The sequence below is a fragment of the Pseudophryne corroboree genome, chromosome 7 (assembly GCF_028390025.1).
Source record: "Pseudophryne corroboree isolate aPseCor3 chromosome 7, aPseCor3.hap2, whole genome shotgun sequence".
Taxonomy (NCBI): Eukaryota; Metazoa; Chordata; class Amphibia; order Anura; family Myobatrachidae; genus Pseudophryne; species Pseudophryne corroboree.
Genome location: NC_086450.1, coordinates 10199918 through 10212969, shown reverse-complemented (window position 1 = coordinate 10212969; position 13052 = coordinate 10199918). Strand labels below are relative to the sequence as shown.

Sequence of the window (13052 nt, the reverse complement as noted above, 5' to 3'; positions counted from 1 at the left end):
ACCAGTGATTTAAAATGTTTACAGCACGCTTCCCCCAATATATCTATCTCGGAGCATATTGTAAATAAGCCTTCCATTATATAGATTCCTGGGTCTTTACCTAAGGGAGTCCGGGCCATCTGGGATGTTTCAGGAGGGCAGACCATCGAGGCTTTTGCACTTTTTGGGAATTCAATCAGCCCCAGTTGAATTACATGCCTCAAATAGTTGCTACTTAAGTTTACAACACTGTGGGGCTGCTAATTGCATCTTTCTAGGTGGAGATAACACCTCTGCCAAAACAGTCACCACTACTTATAAGCCAGACCGCTGCCATGAGAACCTCGCAGACTCACTGAGCGCCATTAATCTGCATCGCTGTCAGCCGGATCATTGTGCTTTATTTTATGTTTATTTGCTTCACCGCAGCGGCTCTGTCTAGACTGCATTTAGTTTGTGTCTTGTGTCCTGGATGCTACATCTAGCGCACATTCCTAGTGGATAGAGGGTGTTACTTTTGCTCTACGGTAGGAAAGGATTTATATACAGCAGAAACACATTATAATGATACTATGGGCCTTAGCAGCAATTCAGCAGCGATCGCAGTCTCCCTTTGCTTTACCCCAGCGCCCACACTGCGCGTGCAGGGAGGTGCGAACGCATCTCAGTAATGCAAATGCCCGTTCACGGGGCGGCGACGCTAGGTTGCGGGGGCGTGGCATTCGAAATGGGGGCAGGCACGGCCTATTTTTGCAGTGACCGCGTGAGGCTGCATAGACAAGGGGCTACCCGTGCTTTGCGGGGTCAGAATTGAATTGCGATCGCATTGCTTGTGGCCCCGTTCATCCGATCGTCAGCAGTTGCAAAACTGCAGAGAAGCCGCCAGGAACGTCCCTAGAATAAATTCATATACAGGCACAGAGGAGGCAGATTAGGCCACAGTACCAACCCAGCCAGGGCACCTCTATTTCTCATAGGCCAAGATCTCTGAGGCCATCAAAAATGGGGACAGTCCTGCGAAAAAAAAATAGGATTACCATCGCATATATGAGTGCAGTGTATTTAGACGCTTACACTAAGGGGGTTATTCAGAGATATACGCAGCCAGATCTGCGTCCGTCTCCTCACATGCCGGGGGGCCGCCCAGCACAGGGCAAGCATATGTGAGGCCGCCTCCCGATGTGTCCGCAATTAGACTGCGGGCGCATCGGAACTAAGGTTGACCCCTGGCAGCGCAGCCCTTTTGCGCTGTCAGACAGTCGGCCGACATTTTGTAAACCTGAACGGCTGCGTGTGACATCACAAAGCCGCCCCGAAAGCATTCACGACACGTCCCTGTTCGGCTCTGCCCGCCCCCCCATCACCACCCTGCCAATGGGCGCCGCTATCAATCACACTGCGTCTGCAATGTGTAAGGCCGTGCACGCGCACTGCGGCCAGGGCGGGTGCGCAGACCACCTGAATGCAGCTGCTGCATACAGACGTGTGGCTGTGTTCGGTTCTAAATTAGGTCCCAAATGTAATAGGCTGCAATTTGTCGGTCCTGCCGCGATTCTGGAAATACAGACGCTGTGAAAGATTTAAAGCAGCAATTAGTTTTAAGAAGCAGAAGCCGGATGTCTTCCCCAATTTCTATATAGAGACTAAGGGGGTAATTCCAAGTTGATCGCAGCAGGAAATTTTTTAGCAGTTGGGCAAAACCATGTGCACTGCAGGGGAGGCAGATATAACATGTGCAGAGAGAGTTAGATTTGGGTGGGTTATTTTGTTTCTGTGCAGGGTAAATACTGGCGGCTTTATTTTTACACTGCAAATTAGATTGCAGATTGAACACACCACACCCAAATCTAACTCTCTCTGCACATGTTATATCTGCCCCACCTGCAGTGCACATGGTTTTGCCCAACTGCTAACAAAGTTCCTGCTGCGATCAACTCAGAATTACCCCCTAAAGCCCCAGAACTGCGCAGAGACCAGCAAATCATATCTGGGTCCAAGACTAACACGCTGCCTAATACGTAACAACACACAGAAACACGGAATGTGGCAGCAGATAAGAACCACTAGGCCTGTCTAGTCTGCCCACGTACACGCACACACACACTAGTCTGCCCACGTACACACACTAGTCTGCCCACGTACACACTTACACACTAGTCTGCCCACATACACGCACACACTTACACACTAGTCTGCCCACATACACGCACACACTTACACACTAGTCTGCCCACATACACGCACACACTTACACACTAGTCTGCCCACATACACGCACACACTTACACAATAGTCTGCCCACGTACACGCACACACTAGTCTGCCCACGTACACACACTAGTCTGCCCACGTACACGCATACACTTACACAGTAGTCTGCCCACATACACGCACACACTTACACACTAGTCTGCCCACATACACGCACACACTTACACACTAGTCTGCCCACATACACGTACACACTTACACACTAGTCTGCCCACATACACGTACACACTTACACACTAGTCTGCCCACATACACGCACACACTTACACACTAGTCTGCCCACATACACGCACACACTTACACAATAGTCTGCCGACGTACATGCACACACTTACACACTAGTCTGCCCACATACACGCACACACTTACACACTAGTCTGCCCATGTACACGCACACACTTATACACTAGTCTGCCCACGTACACACTTACACACTAGTCTGCCCACATACACGCACACACTTACACACTAGTCTACCCACGTACATGCACACACTTACACACTAGTCTGCCCACATACACGCACACACTAGTCTGCCCATGTACACGCACACACTTATACACTAGTCTGCCCACGTACACACTTACACACTAGTCTGCCCACATACATGCACACACTTACATACTAGTCTGCCCACGTACACGCACACACTTACACACTAGTCTGCCCACGTACACGCACACAGTTACACACTAGTCTGCCCACGTACACACTAGTCTGCCCACATACACACTAGTCTGCCCACGTACACGCACACACTAGTCTGCCACGTACATTTACACACTAGTCTGCCCAAGTACACGCACACACTAGTTTGCCCACATACACGCACACACTAGTCTGCCCACATACACGCACACACTAGTCTGCCCACATACACGCACACACTAGTCTGCCCACGTACATGCACACACGCACACACTAGTCTGCCCACATACACGCACACACTAGTCTGCCCATGTACATGCACACACACACTAGTCTGCCAACGTAAACGCACACACTTACACACTAGTCTGCCCACATACACGCACTAGTCTGCCCACATACACGCACACACTTACACACTAGTCTGCCCACATACACGCACACACTTACACACTAGTCTGCCCACATACACGCACACACTAGTCTGCCCACATACACGCACACACTTACACACTAGTCTGCCCACATACACGCACACACTTACACACTAGTCTGCCCACGTACACGCGCACACTTACACACTAGTCTGCCCACGTACACGCGCACACTTACACACTAGCCTGCCCACGTACATGCACAAACTTACACACTAGTCTGCCCACGTACATGCACACATTTACACACTGGTCTGCCCACGTACACGAACACACTAGTCTGCCCATATACATGCACACACTTACACACTAGTCTGCCCACATACACACTAGTCTGCCCACATACACGCACACACTAGTCTGCCCATACACGCACACACTTACACACTAGTCTGCCCGCATACACGCACACACTAGTCTGCCCACATACACGCACACACTAGTCTGCCCACATACACGCACACACTAGTTTGCCCACATACACGCACACACTAGTCTGCCCAAATACACGCACACACTAGTCTGCCCACATACACGCACACACTAGTCTGCCCATGTACATGCACACACACACACACACACACACACACACACTAGTCTGCCCACATACACGCACATACTAGTCTGCCCATGTACACGCACACACTTACACACTAGTCTGCCCACGTACATACACACACACTAGTCTGCCCACGTACACGCACACACTTACACACTAGTCTGCCCACATACATGCACACACTTACACACTAGTCTGCCCACATACACTTACACACTTACACACTAGTCTGCCCACATACACGCACACTTACACACTAGTCTGCCCACATACACGCACACACTTACACACTAGTCTGCCCACATACACGCACACACTTACACACTAGTCTGCCCACGTACATGCACACACTTACACACTAGTCTGCCCACATACACGCACACACTTACACACTAGTCTGCCCACGTACATGCACACACTTACACACTAGTCTGCCCACATACACGCACACACTTACACACTAGTCTGCCCACGTACATGCACACACTTACACACTAGTCTGCCCACATACACGCACACACTTACACACTAGTCTGCCCACGTACATGCACACACTTACACACTAGACTGCCCACGTACACACACACACTTACACACTAGTCTGCCCACATACACGCACACACTTACACACTAGTCTGCCCATGTACACGCACACACTTTCACACTAGTCTGCCCACATACACGCACACACTTACACACTGGTCTGGCCACATACACACTAGTCTGCCCACATACACGCACACACTAGTCTGCCCATACACGCACACACTTACACACTAGTCTGCCCACATACACGCACACACTAGTCTGTCCACGTACATGCACACACACACACACACTAGTATGCCCACATACACGCACACACTAGTCTGCCCACATACACGCACACATGCACACACTAGTTTGCCCACATACACGCACACACTAGTCTGCCCATGTACATGCACACACTTACACACTAGCCTGCCCACGTACACACACACTAGTCTGCCCACGTACACGCACACACTTACACACTAGTCTGCCCACGTACACGCACACACTTACACACTAGCCTGCCCATGTACATGCACACTTACACACTAGTCTGCCCACGCACATGCACACACTTACACACTAGTCTGCCCATGTACATGCACACACTTACACACTAGTCTGCCCACGTACATGCACACACTTACACACTAGCCTGCCCATGTACATGCACACTTACACACTAGTCTGCCCACGCACATACTTACACACTAGTCTGCCCACGTACACGCACACACTAGTCTGCCCACATACACGCACACACTTACACACTAGTCTGGCCATATACATACTAGTCTGCCCACATACACGCACACACTAGTCTGCCCATACACGCACACACTTACACACTAGTCTGCCCACGTACATGCACACACACACACACTAGTATGCCCACATACACGCACACACTAGTCTGCCCACATACACGCACACACGCACACACTAGTTTGCCCACATACACGCACACACTAGTCTGCCCATGTACACGCACACACTAACACACTAGTCTACCCACGTACACACACACACTAGTCTGCCCATGTACATGCACACACTTACACACTAGTCTGCCCACGTACACACACACACACACACACACACTAGTCTGCCCACGTACACGCACACACTTACACACTAGTCTGCCCACGTACATGCACACACTTACACACTAGTCTGCCCATGTACATGCACACACTTACACACTAGTCTGCCCCCGTACATGCACACACTTACACACTAGCCTGCCCATATACATGCACACTTACACACTAGTCTGCCCACGCACATGCACACAATTACACACTAGTCTGCCCATGTACATGCACACACTTACACACTAGTCTGCCCACGTACACACACACACACACACACACACACACACTAGTCTGCCCACGTACACGCACACACTTACACACTAGTCTGCCCACGTACATGCACACACTTACACACTAGTCTGCCCATGTACATGCACACACTTACACACTAGTCTGCCCCCGTACATGCACACACTTACACACTAGCCTGCCCATATACATGCACACTTACACACTAGTCTGCCCACGCACATGCACACACTTACACACTAGTCTGCCCACATACATGCACACACTTACACACTAGTCTGCCCACGTACATGCAATGCACACACTTACACACTAGGATTCATTTTTGTCGAAAGCTAATTAACCTACCAGCATATATATGGAGTGTGGGAGGAATCCGGAAAACCCGGAGGAAACCCACGCAAGCACGGGGAGAATATACAAACTCCACACAGTTAGGGCCGTGCTGGGAATGAAATGCTGTGAGGCAGCAATGCTAACCATTACATGTCCGTGCTGCTCTAAATGTCCTGCATTTAGATGTCAAAATATTAAAAAACTTAAATAAAAATAATAATATATATATATATTCAGAATAATGATTATGTCCCTTTACCATTTTTATAGGCATGATATATTTTGTCAACATTGACCACGTCGAGACCAATGAAATGTCAACATGAATAGAATGTTGACAAAACATCTCTTGTGGTCTAATGGTGACTTACCTGGTATGGCGGCTCCAATGGTAACTTCCGTATCCGGCGGTCAGGTGATGAGGACTTTTATCAGATCCTGCACGGCTTCTAGAAGTTGCTAATCCTAACCCCTAACCCTCCCCCTAGTGCCTAAACCTCCCCTCCCACAGCCTTAACCTAACCCTCCCCTCCCAGCCAAACCTTAACCCTCCCCTCCCAGCCAAACCTTAAACCTCCCCTCCCACAGCCTTACCCTAACCCTCTCCTCCCAGCCAAACCTTAAACCTCCCCTCCCACAGCCTTACCCTAACCCTCCCCTCCCACAGCCTTACCCTAACCCTCCCCTCCCAGCCAAACCTTAAACCTCCCCTCCCACAGCCTTACCCTAACCCTCCCCTCCCACAGCCTTACCCTAACCCTCCCCTCCCAGCCAAACCTTAAACCTCCCCTCCCACAGCCTTACCCTAACCCTCCCCTCCCACAGCCTTACCCTAGCCCTCCCCTCCCAGCCAAACCTTAAACCTCCCCTCCCACAGCCTTACCCTAACCCTCCCCTCCCACAGCCTTACCCTAACCCTCCCCTCCCAGCCAGACCTTAACCCTCCCCTCCTGCAGCCTTACCCTAACCCTCCCCTCCCACAGCCTTACCCTAACCCTCCCCTCTTGTACCTTAACCCTAACCCTCCCACTAGTGCCTAACCCTCACCCTCCCTCCTGCAGCATAACCTTAACCCTCCCCTAGTGCCTAACCCTAATCCTCCCCTCCCACAGCCTAACCCTAACCCTCCAGTCCCAGCCAAACCTTAACCCTCCCCTCCTGTAGCCATACCCTAACCCTCCCCTCCCACAGCCTTACCCTAACCCTCCCCTCCCACAGCCTTACCCTAACCCTCCCCTCCCACAGCCTTACCCTAACCCTCCCCTCCCAGCCAAACCTTAAACCTCCCCTCCCACAGCCTTACCCTAACCCTCCCCTCCCAGCCAGACCTTAACCCTCCCCTCCTGCAGCCTTACCCTAACCCTCCCCTCCCACAGCCTTACCCTAACCCTCCCCTCTTGTACCTTAACCCTAACCCTCCCACTAGTGCCTAACCCTCACCCTTCCTCCTGCAGAATAACATTAACCCTCCCCTAGTGCCTAACCCTAATCCTCCCCTCCCACAGCCTTACCCTAACCCTCCAGTCCCAGCCAAACCTTAACCCTCCCCTCCTGCAGTCATACCCTAACCCTACCCCTCTTGTACCTTAACCCTAACACTCCCACTAGTGCCTACCCCTCACCCTCCCTCCTGCAGCATAACCTTAACCCTCCCCCAGTGCCTAACCCTACTGTTCCCCTCCCACAGACTAACCCTAACCCTAGTGCCTTGCCATGTCCCATGTTGACATTACAGATTCTGACACATGAAGACATGGTCAATGTCAACATAAATGTTGACACAGTGATGTCGACAGTATTGCCCCCAGTATAAATTCCCTCCGTGCACATATGCATAGCCTATCTGTTTTGTTTTTACAGGGCATCTCTCTCGCAACCTGTGCCGGAGGGGTGAAAGCGTCAACCTCAGTGGGATTATTTCCTGTATATTATTCAGCTCCATCATATAGTCCTTCCTATAGATTAATATCACATAGAGGGTTTAGGTGCTCTGGAATTACATTGTACTGTATGTCATCCTTTTCAAAAAGCCATCAACACGATAGTGCGGGATTATAAATCTGTTCATTACATCGGGTTATGCTCTGGAAAGACACGCCTGCAGATACACTGTAGCCGCAAAGCAAACATCACTTTTCTTGCATTCTTCGCAGTAAATATACTCAGCCCAATGGCGAATGAAGAATATATATTAGGATTTATTTAATATAAATATATGGAACATCTAAAGCAGCCCAGAGTTCTCCTAATAAGGATGAGAGCAGCAAAATAACAATAGTGAGAGCACAAGTGTCCCAATATCATTAATCACTGCGCCTTTTAGTTCCCCGACAGCAATATTAACAGAGGGTTCTCGTGTGTTTATAAGAGTGTCACTGGACTTCCATTGGTCATGCTTACTGGCGGGGGATGAGGAGTCACTCAGGCACAGACTAGGCGTGCGGACTGCAATGAGCGATAGCTCTGCAGGAGAGACCAGACTAAATTTAACCAGGAATTTCTATTCTCCGCTGTCAGGTCAGCAACATATACGATGGGAAAAACATCATCTTTAAAAGCTCTCCTACATCACAGAACAATATAATGATACACTGCGCGCTTGTTGCTGAAACGTCCCTTTGTCTAGGCCTATAATTTACGTCTATAACGTCCAGCACCTGTTCCTATACAGTGGGAACACCCTTCATCCCAGCATTACGGAATAGAAGCGAAAAGTGCAACAAAGGCAGAGATTATTCATTTCTTCTCGAGCAGGATTCTATACAGGCTTTCATAATAATACTTCATAGAAAAAGTCAATAATGTAACATTAATTATAGGAAGAAAGTAGGCCGTGCCAGAAACAGAAGCCTTTCAAATACGAAGACGGGCAAGACTGCAGTATATGTATCCAGAAGCGTACTGCGCTTACATTTGATAAAGCTGGATACACACTATAAGATTATCTGTCCAATCTTTCTGGTTAGAACATAATCTGGTAATGTCTGGAAGCAAATGACAATTGACCGTTTGCTCCCGCACAATGGAAAACAGACAAAAATAGTCAATCAGACAAATTGGTTAAACCCATTTGATTTACCAATTTATCTGAACAACCGTTTCTGTCTGTTTTCCGGATTTTGGGAGCACATGGTTGATCACAGACATTACCAGATTTCGTTTCAACAAGTCAGATTGGACAGATAATCTTATAGTGTGTATCCAGCTTTATCAAATGTAGCGCAGTACGGTTCTAGATACATATGCTGCATTCTTGCCCGTCTGCATTCGTATTTGAAAGGCTTCTGTATCTGGCACGGCCTACGTTCTTCGTATACGTAATGTTACATGATGCCCCTTTCAGACCCCCAAATAATCTTATATTGGTCTATTCAATGCCTGTTGGACCCTCGCCGACGGAGAGGATCCGACAGTTCAGTATTCAATTTCTGGGCATTTCCGACAGGTTTTGCCTGTTTTCGACAATGCTGATGCATCTGTTCCTTTCCTCCAATAGCGATATTGTCTATATATATTCCTGGGTCTCTCGCTCTGGATCAAGACCAAGGGAGAGTTACCAGCCACGTTGGGTGGATTAGTTCAATATCACCGCAGCTTGCGTCATGCAGAAAAACGTTAGAACGTTGCTGCTTTCTGTCACTTTAGTTCTGAAAGCACCAAGTTCATTTAGCACAAGGAGGACTAGCTAAACTAGATTACTAAAGTCCCTGTATTCGGCCTTGATCAGTAAATAGGAAGGACATGGATACAAGCTGGTCCTCAATGTGCTGCAATGCTAGAGGCTGTGGAAGAAGGAGAACTCAATGCCGGCCTCAGGGGTAATGACTAAAGCAGCTTAATGGACATGACACTGCCTTGCTGTCATACTGAAGGCTTGCTGCAGGCCAGGCGCTCAGGACCACACGAGGTGCTATATTATGTAGTGCAGCATGTAAACAGTAAGCTGTGTGGTTAGTCTCTGTGCAATGTGGCGGAGTTCCACACTTGGCTAGGAGAGAGGGGCTGACAACGAGCACACAGTGTATTTGACAACTGCTGCGATCTTGCCATCTATTCTGAGCCTGCACGCCGAAACTGTGCTGGAGAAAACGTCTCATTATACAACAAGCAATATCCTGGAACACTCAGCTAGATATACAGTAGCATTTATTTCTGCTATTTTTATACAATAAAGCATGCTTACAGGTGTGTGCAAAGCATGGGGCCGATGCAAAACTGGTGACCGGGCAATGAAGTATCTAGCGTCCTGATATGCTAGGGAAACTATCAATCAAGCTGATCGGCCGCTAAGATCGTGCAAAGCAAAAAATCCACCAAAGGCTGCACACAGGAGATATCTTTGGGGTCTGGAGTAATTTAGCTTTTCGGAGCTGTGCCCCATCAGACCGTGTTAGCCGTTACGGCCTATAGTTTATGTATTTGCATTTTTTAAAAAAAAATTGGGGCGGGGAGGGATCTCAAGATCCCTCCCCGACAATTTTTTTTTTTTAAATGCAAACGCATCCTGGAATGTGCAAACGCTTCTTTCATCACTGCAATATGCAAGCAGAGAAGGAGGTTTTTAACTGGTTTCATTGCACACAGCAAAAATAACATATTCTTTTAAGAGCCACAATTGCAAAAATTAATAAATAGGCCCTGTGCTGTAGCTAGACGTTTGGTACCCTGTGCCAGAAAGAAACTTGGTGCTCCCCCTCCATATTCGAAACAGGGAAAGCGCGTGCTGCAGGTGCATCTCAAAAAATAAAGGGGCGTGGCTTTGTGGGAAGGGGCATGGCCACAGAATAGTACTAATTCACAGGGATGGGGTTTAGTGTGTGTGGGATAAATTTAGAAAGAGTGTGGCACATACTGTAGACCATCACAGGTTCATGCGGACTGTTTTCCGCCGACAGAGCATATGCGCTGTGTGCTGAGCACTGTCTTCACCACATAGTTATGGCCCTGAATAGGCCCCTTAATGTGAATGCAATAACTGTAGCAGGCCAGTAAGAAAATGTTAACGACACATAGTTTTCCAGCCTACTTGTGTCACTGATCCCTGGAACACAGAACTTAAATTCTGTATTTGCTAGCACATAGCAGGCAGTCAGTGTACAAGGGGAATCCGGTGAGACTAGTTCAGACGCGCGCTATAATGTTGTCAGGAGGGGGTAGCAATCATCAAGTGCCAAACTGCTCCTCTGTCACAATCTTACAAAGGGGCAAGTAGGTCTGCATTTAGGGGCCAGAGGCAGGATTTTCCCCTGCAATTCAATAGTAGTTTCAAAATCAAATCAAAGAACGAAACAATAAAAAGAAAAAAAATTATACTAAATCATACTTCTTAAAATGAAAATTCAAAAAGTTTTCTGTTCCCCCAAAAATATACAAGCATATTGGACACAGAATTCGCCTGGTCAAGGGGTCTCTCCTCTCCCCCTTCCCCACTTTCCTACACTTGTCCAACCACAACGTCTGTCAGCCAATCCCTTTACCACCTTTTGCCCCTTACTCTGTTGGGCTGTCCCTTCACTCCGTCCTCCGCAGGGGGAGCCGTTGATAAGGAGGAAGGGTTCCCAGTGCAAATGGCTGACTTGGGGCAAGCCAATGAAAATTTTATATATATACATATATATGTATAATAAAAAATCACGATCTCCGATTGAAAATCTCAGCAATACTTACTATCTTTCTAATGGCTGCACGTGGTGGCAATAAGATATTATTTTTGTTCCTATTTATCAAGCTCTTGTTGGGGCAGTAGCTCAGAGAAGTGTCTGTCATGGCAAACAAGGTGGCAGCCGTCGCTGCTAACTTCTGATATGATGGGGCAGATTTAACAACAAGTGATATTCTTCTGACCACTTGTTACGTAAGATAAATGGTGCTCCAGCCAATCAGCTGCTAACTATCATTTTTCAAATGACAGTTTAAAGACTATTAAAGAGGTATTCTCATTCTTGGTGCCGTGCCACTGACCACCCACCTCCTACGTAGGTCCTCGGCCACCACTGCCCGGCAGCTAAACAGGTAAGCCCGAAGCGACTTTAGCTGCTGTCTCAGACGCACAACCTGCGCCAGTGCGTCCACGTGCCGGTACAGCAAAGGGTTTTCCTGCTGCAGGTCAATCAATGGCTCTTCGTGCACATACTCTAGGAACTCCTTTGCCTGCTTGGATACCTGAAAAATAAATAAATGAAAGGTCACTTGGCGCTGTAGTGCGCTCGGCTTCTCCTGAAATCGGAGGGCTGCTTTTGTTTCCTTTGTACATGTTATGCTGATGAATCTCGCAGCCGGGAAGTGTATATTGTTACGCAGCACACCTGCCTCGTGGTACATAATAGCAGATTTCTATACTTCTTTCTGAATAGAGTCTTATATTATTGTTGTACTCTGATACCGTAATATAGGCAGGTTACATATAATCAACAGCAGCTCAACAAAAGCTGGGGGGAGAGACTTGCTAAAGGGTTGCCTAACCCTCGCATCATGTGCATTAATTACTCCTTTTATACATATTACCTAATTACATCTAATAACAAGGTTTAGTATCAAAACATTTTTGCTATGTTACAACTGAGCTGCATGAACAAAAAACTCAATAGGGAGAAGTCGGATAGGTTCCAATCAGGGCCGGATTAAGACTAGGGGGTGCCCGGGGGACTTAAGACAAAGGCTCCCCCGGTGGAGCGGGGGTGGGGGGGTGGGTGTATATTAGATTGTGCATACCTCCCAACATGAACCTATTCCAGGAGGGACAAAATGCTCTCTATCTGGACTTACCACTTACTATATGATTGGCGTCACCTGTGTTGAACTATTTAATTGATAAGAAAGGTATTTCAACACAGATGAATGTAATCATAACTTAAGACGGAAGCCCAGGTAGAGAGCATTTTCTGCCTCCTGGAATGGGTCATGTTGGGCGGTACGGATTGTCTATATTAAAATTAAACCAATGGTGTA

General features: G+C 48.1%; 1 protein-coding gene across 1 annotated transcript in view; it reads right to left on the bottom strand.

The window, feature by feature from the left end:
• Positions 1–13052, bottom strand: part of PLEKHM3 (pleckstrin homology domain containing M3) — a 340328-nt gene that overhangs the window by 142074 nt on the left and 185202 nt on the right. The window contains exon 5 of the mRNA XM_063932670.1: positions 12073–12266. Coding sequence (XP_063788740.1) covers positions 12073–12266 — 194 coding nt within the window. The remainder of the gene's footprint in view (positions 1–12072; positions 12267–13052) is intronic.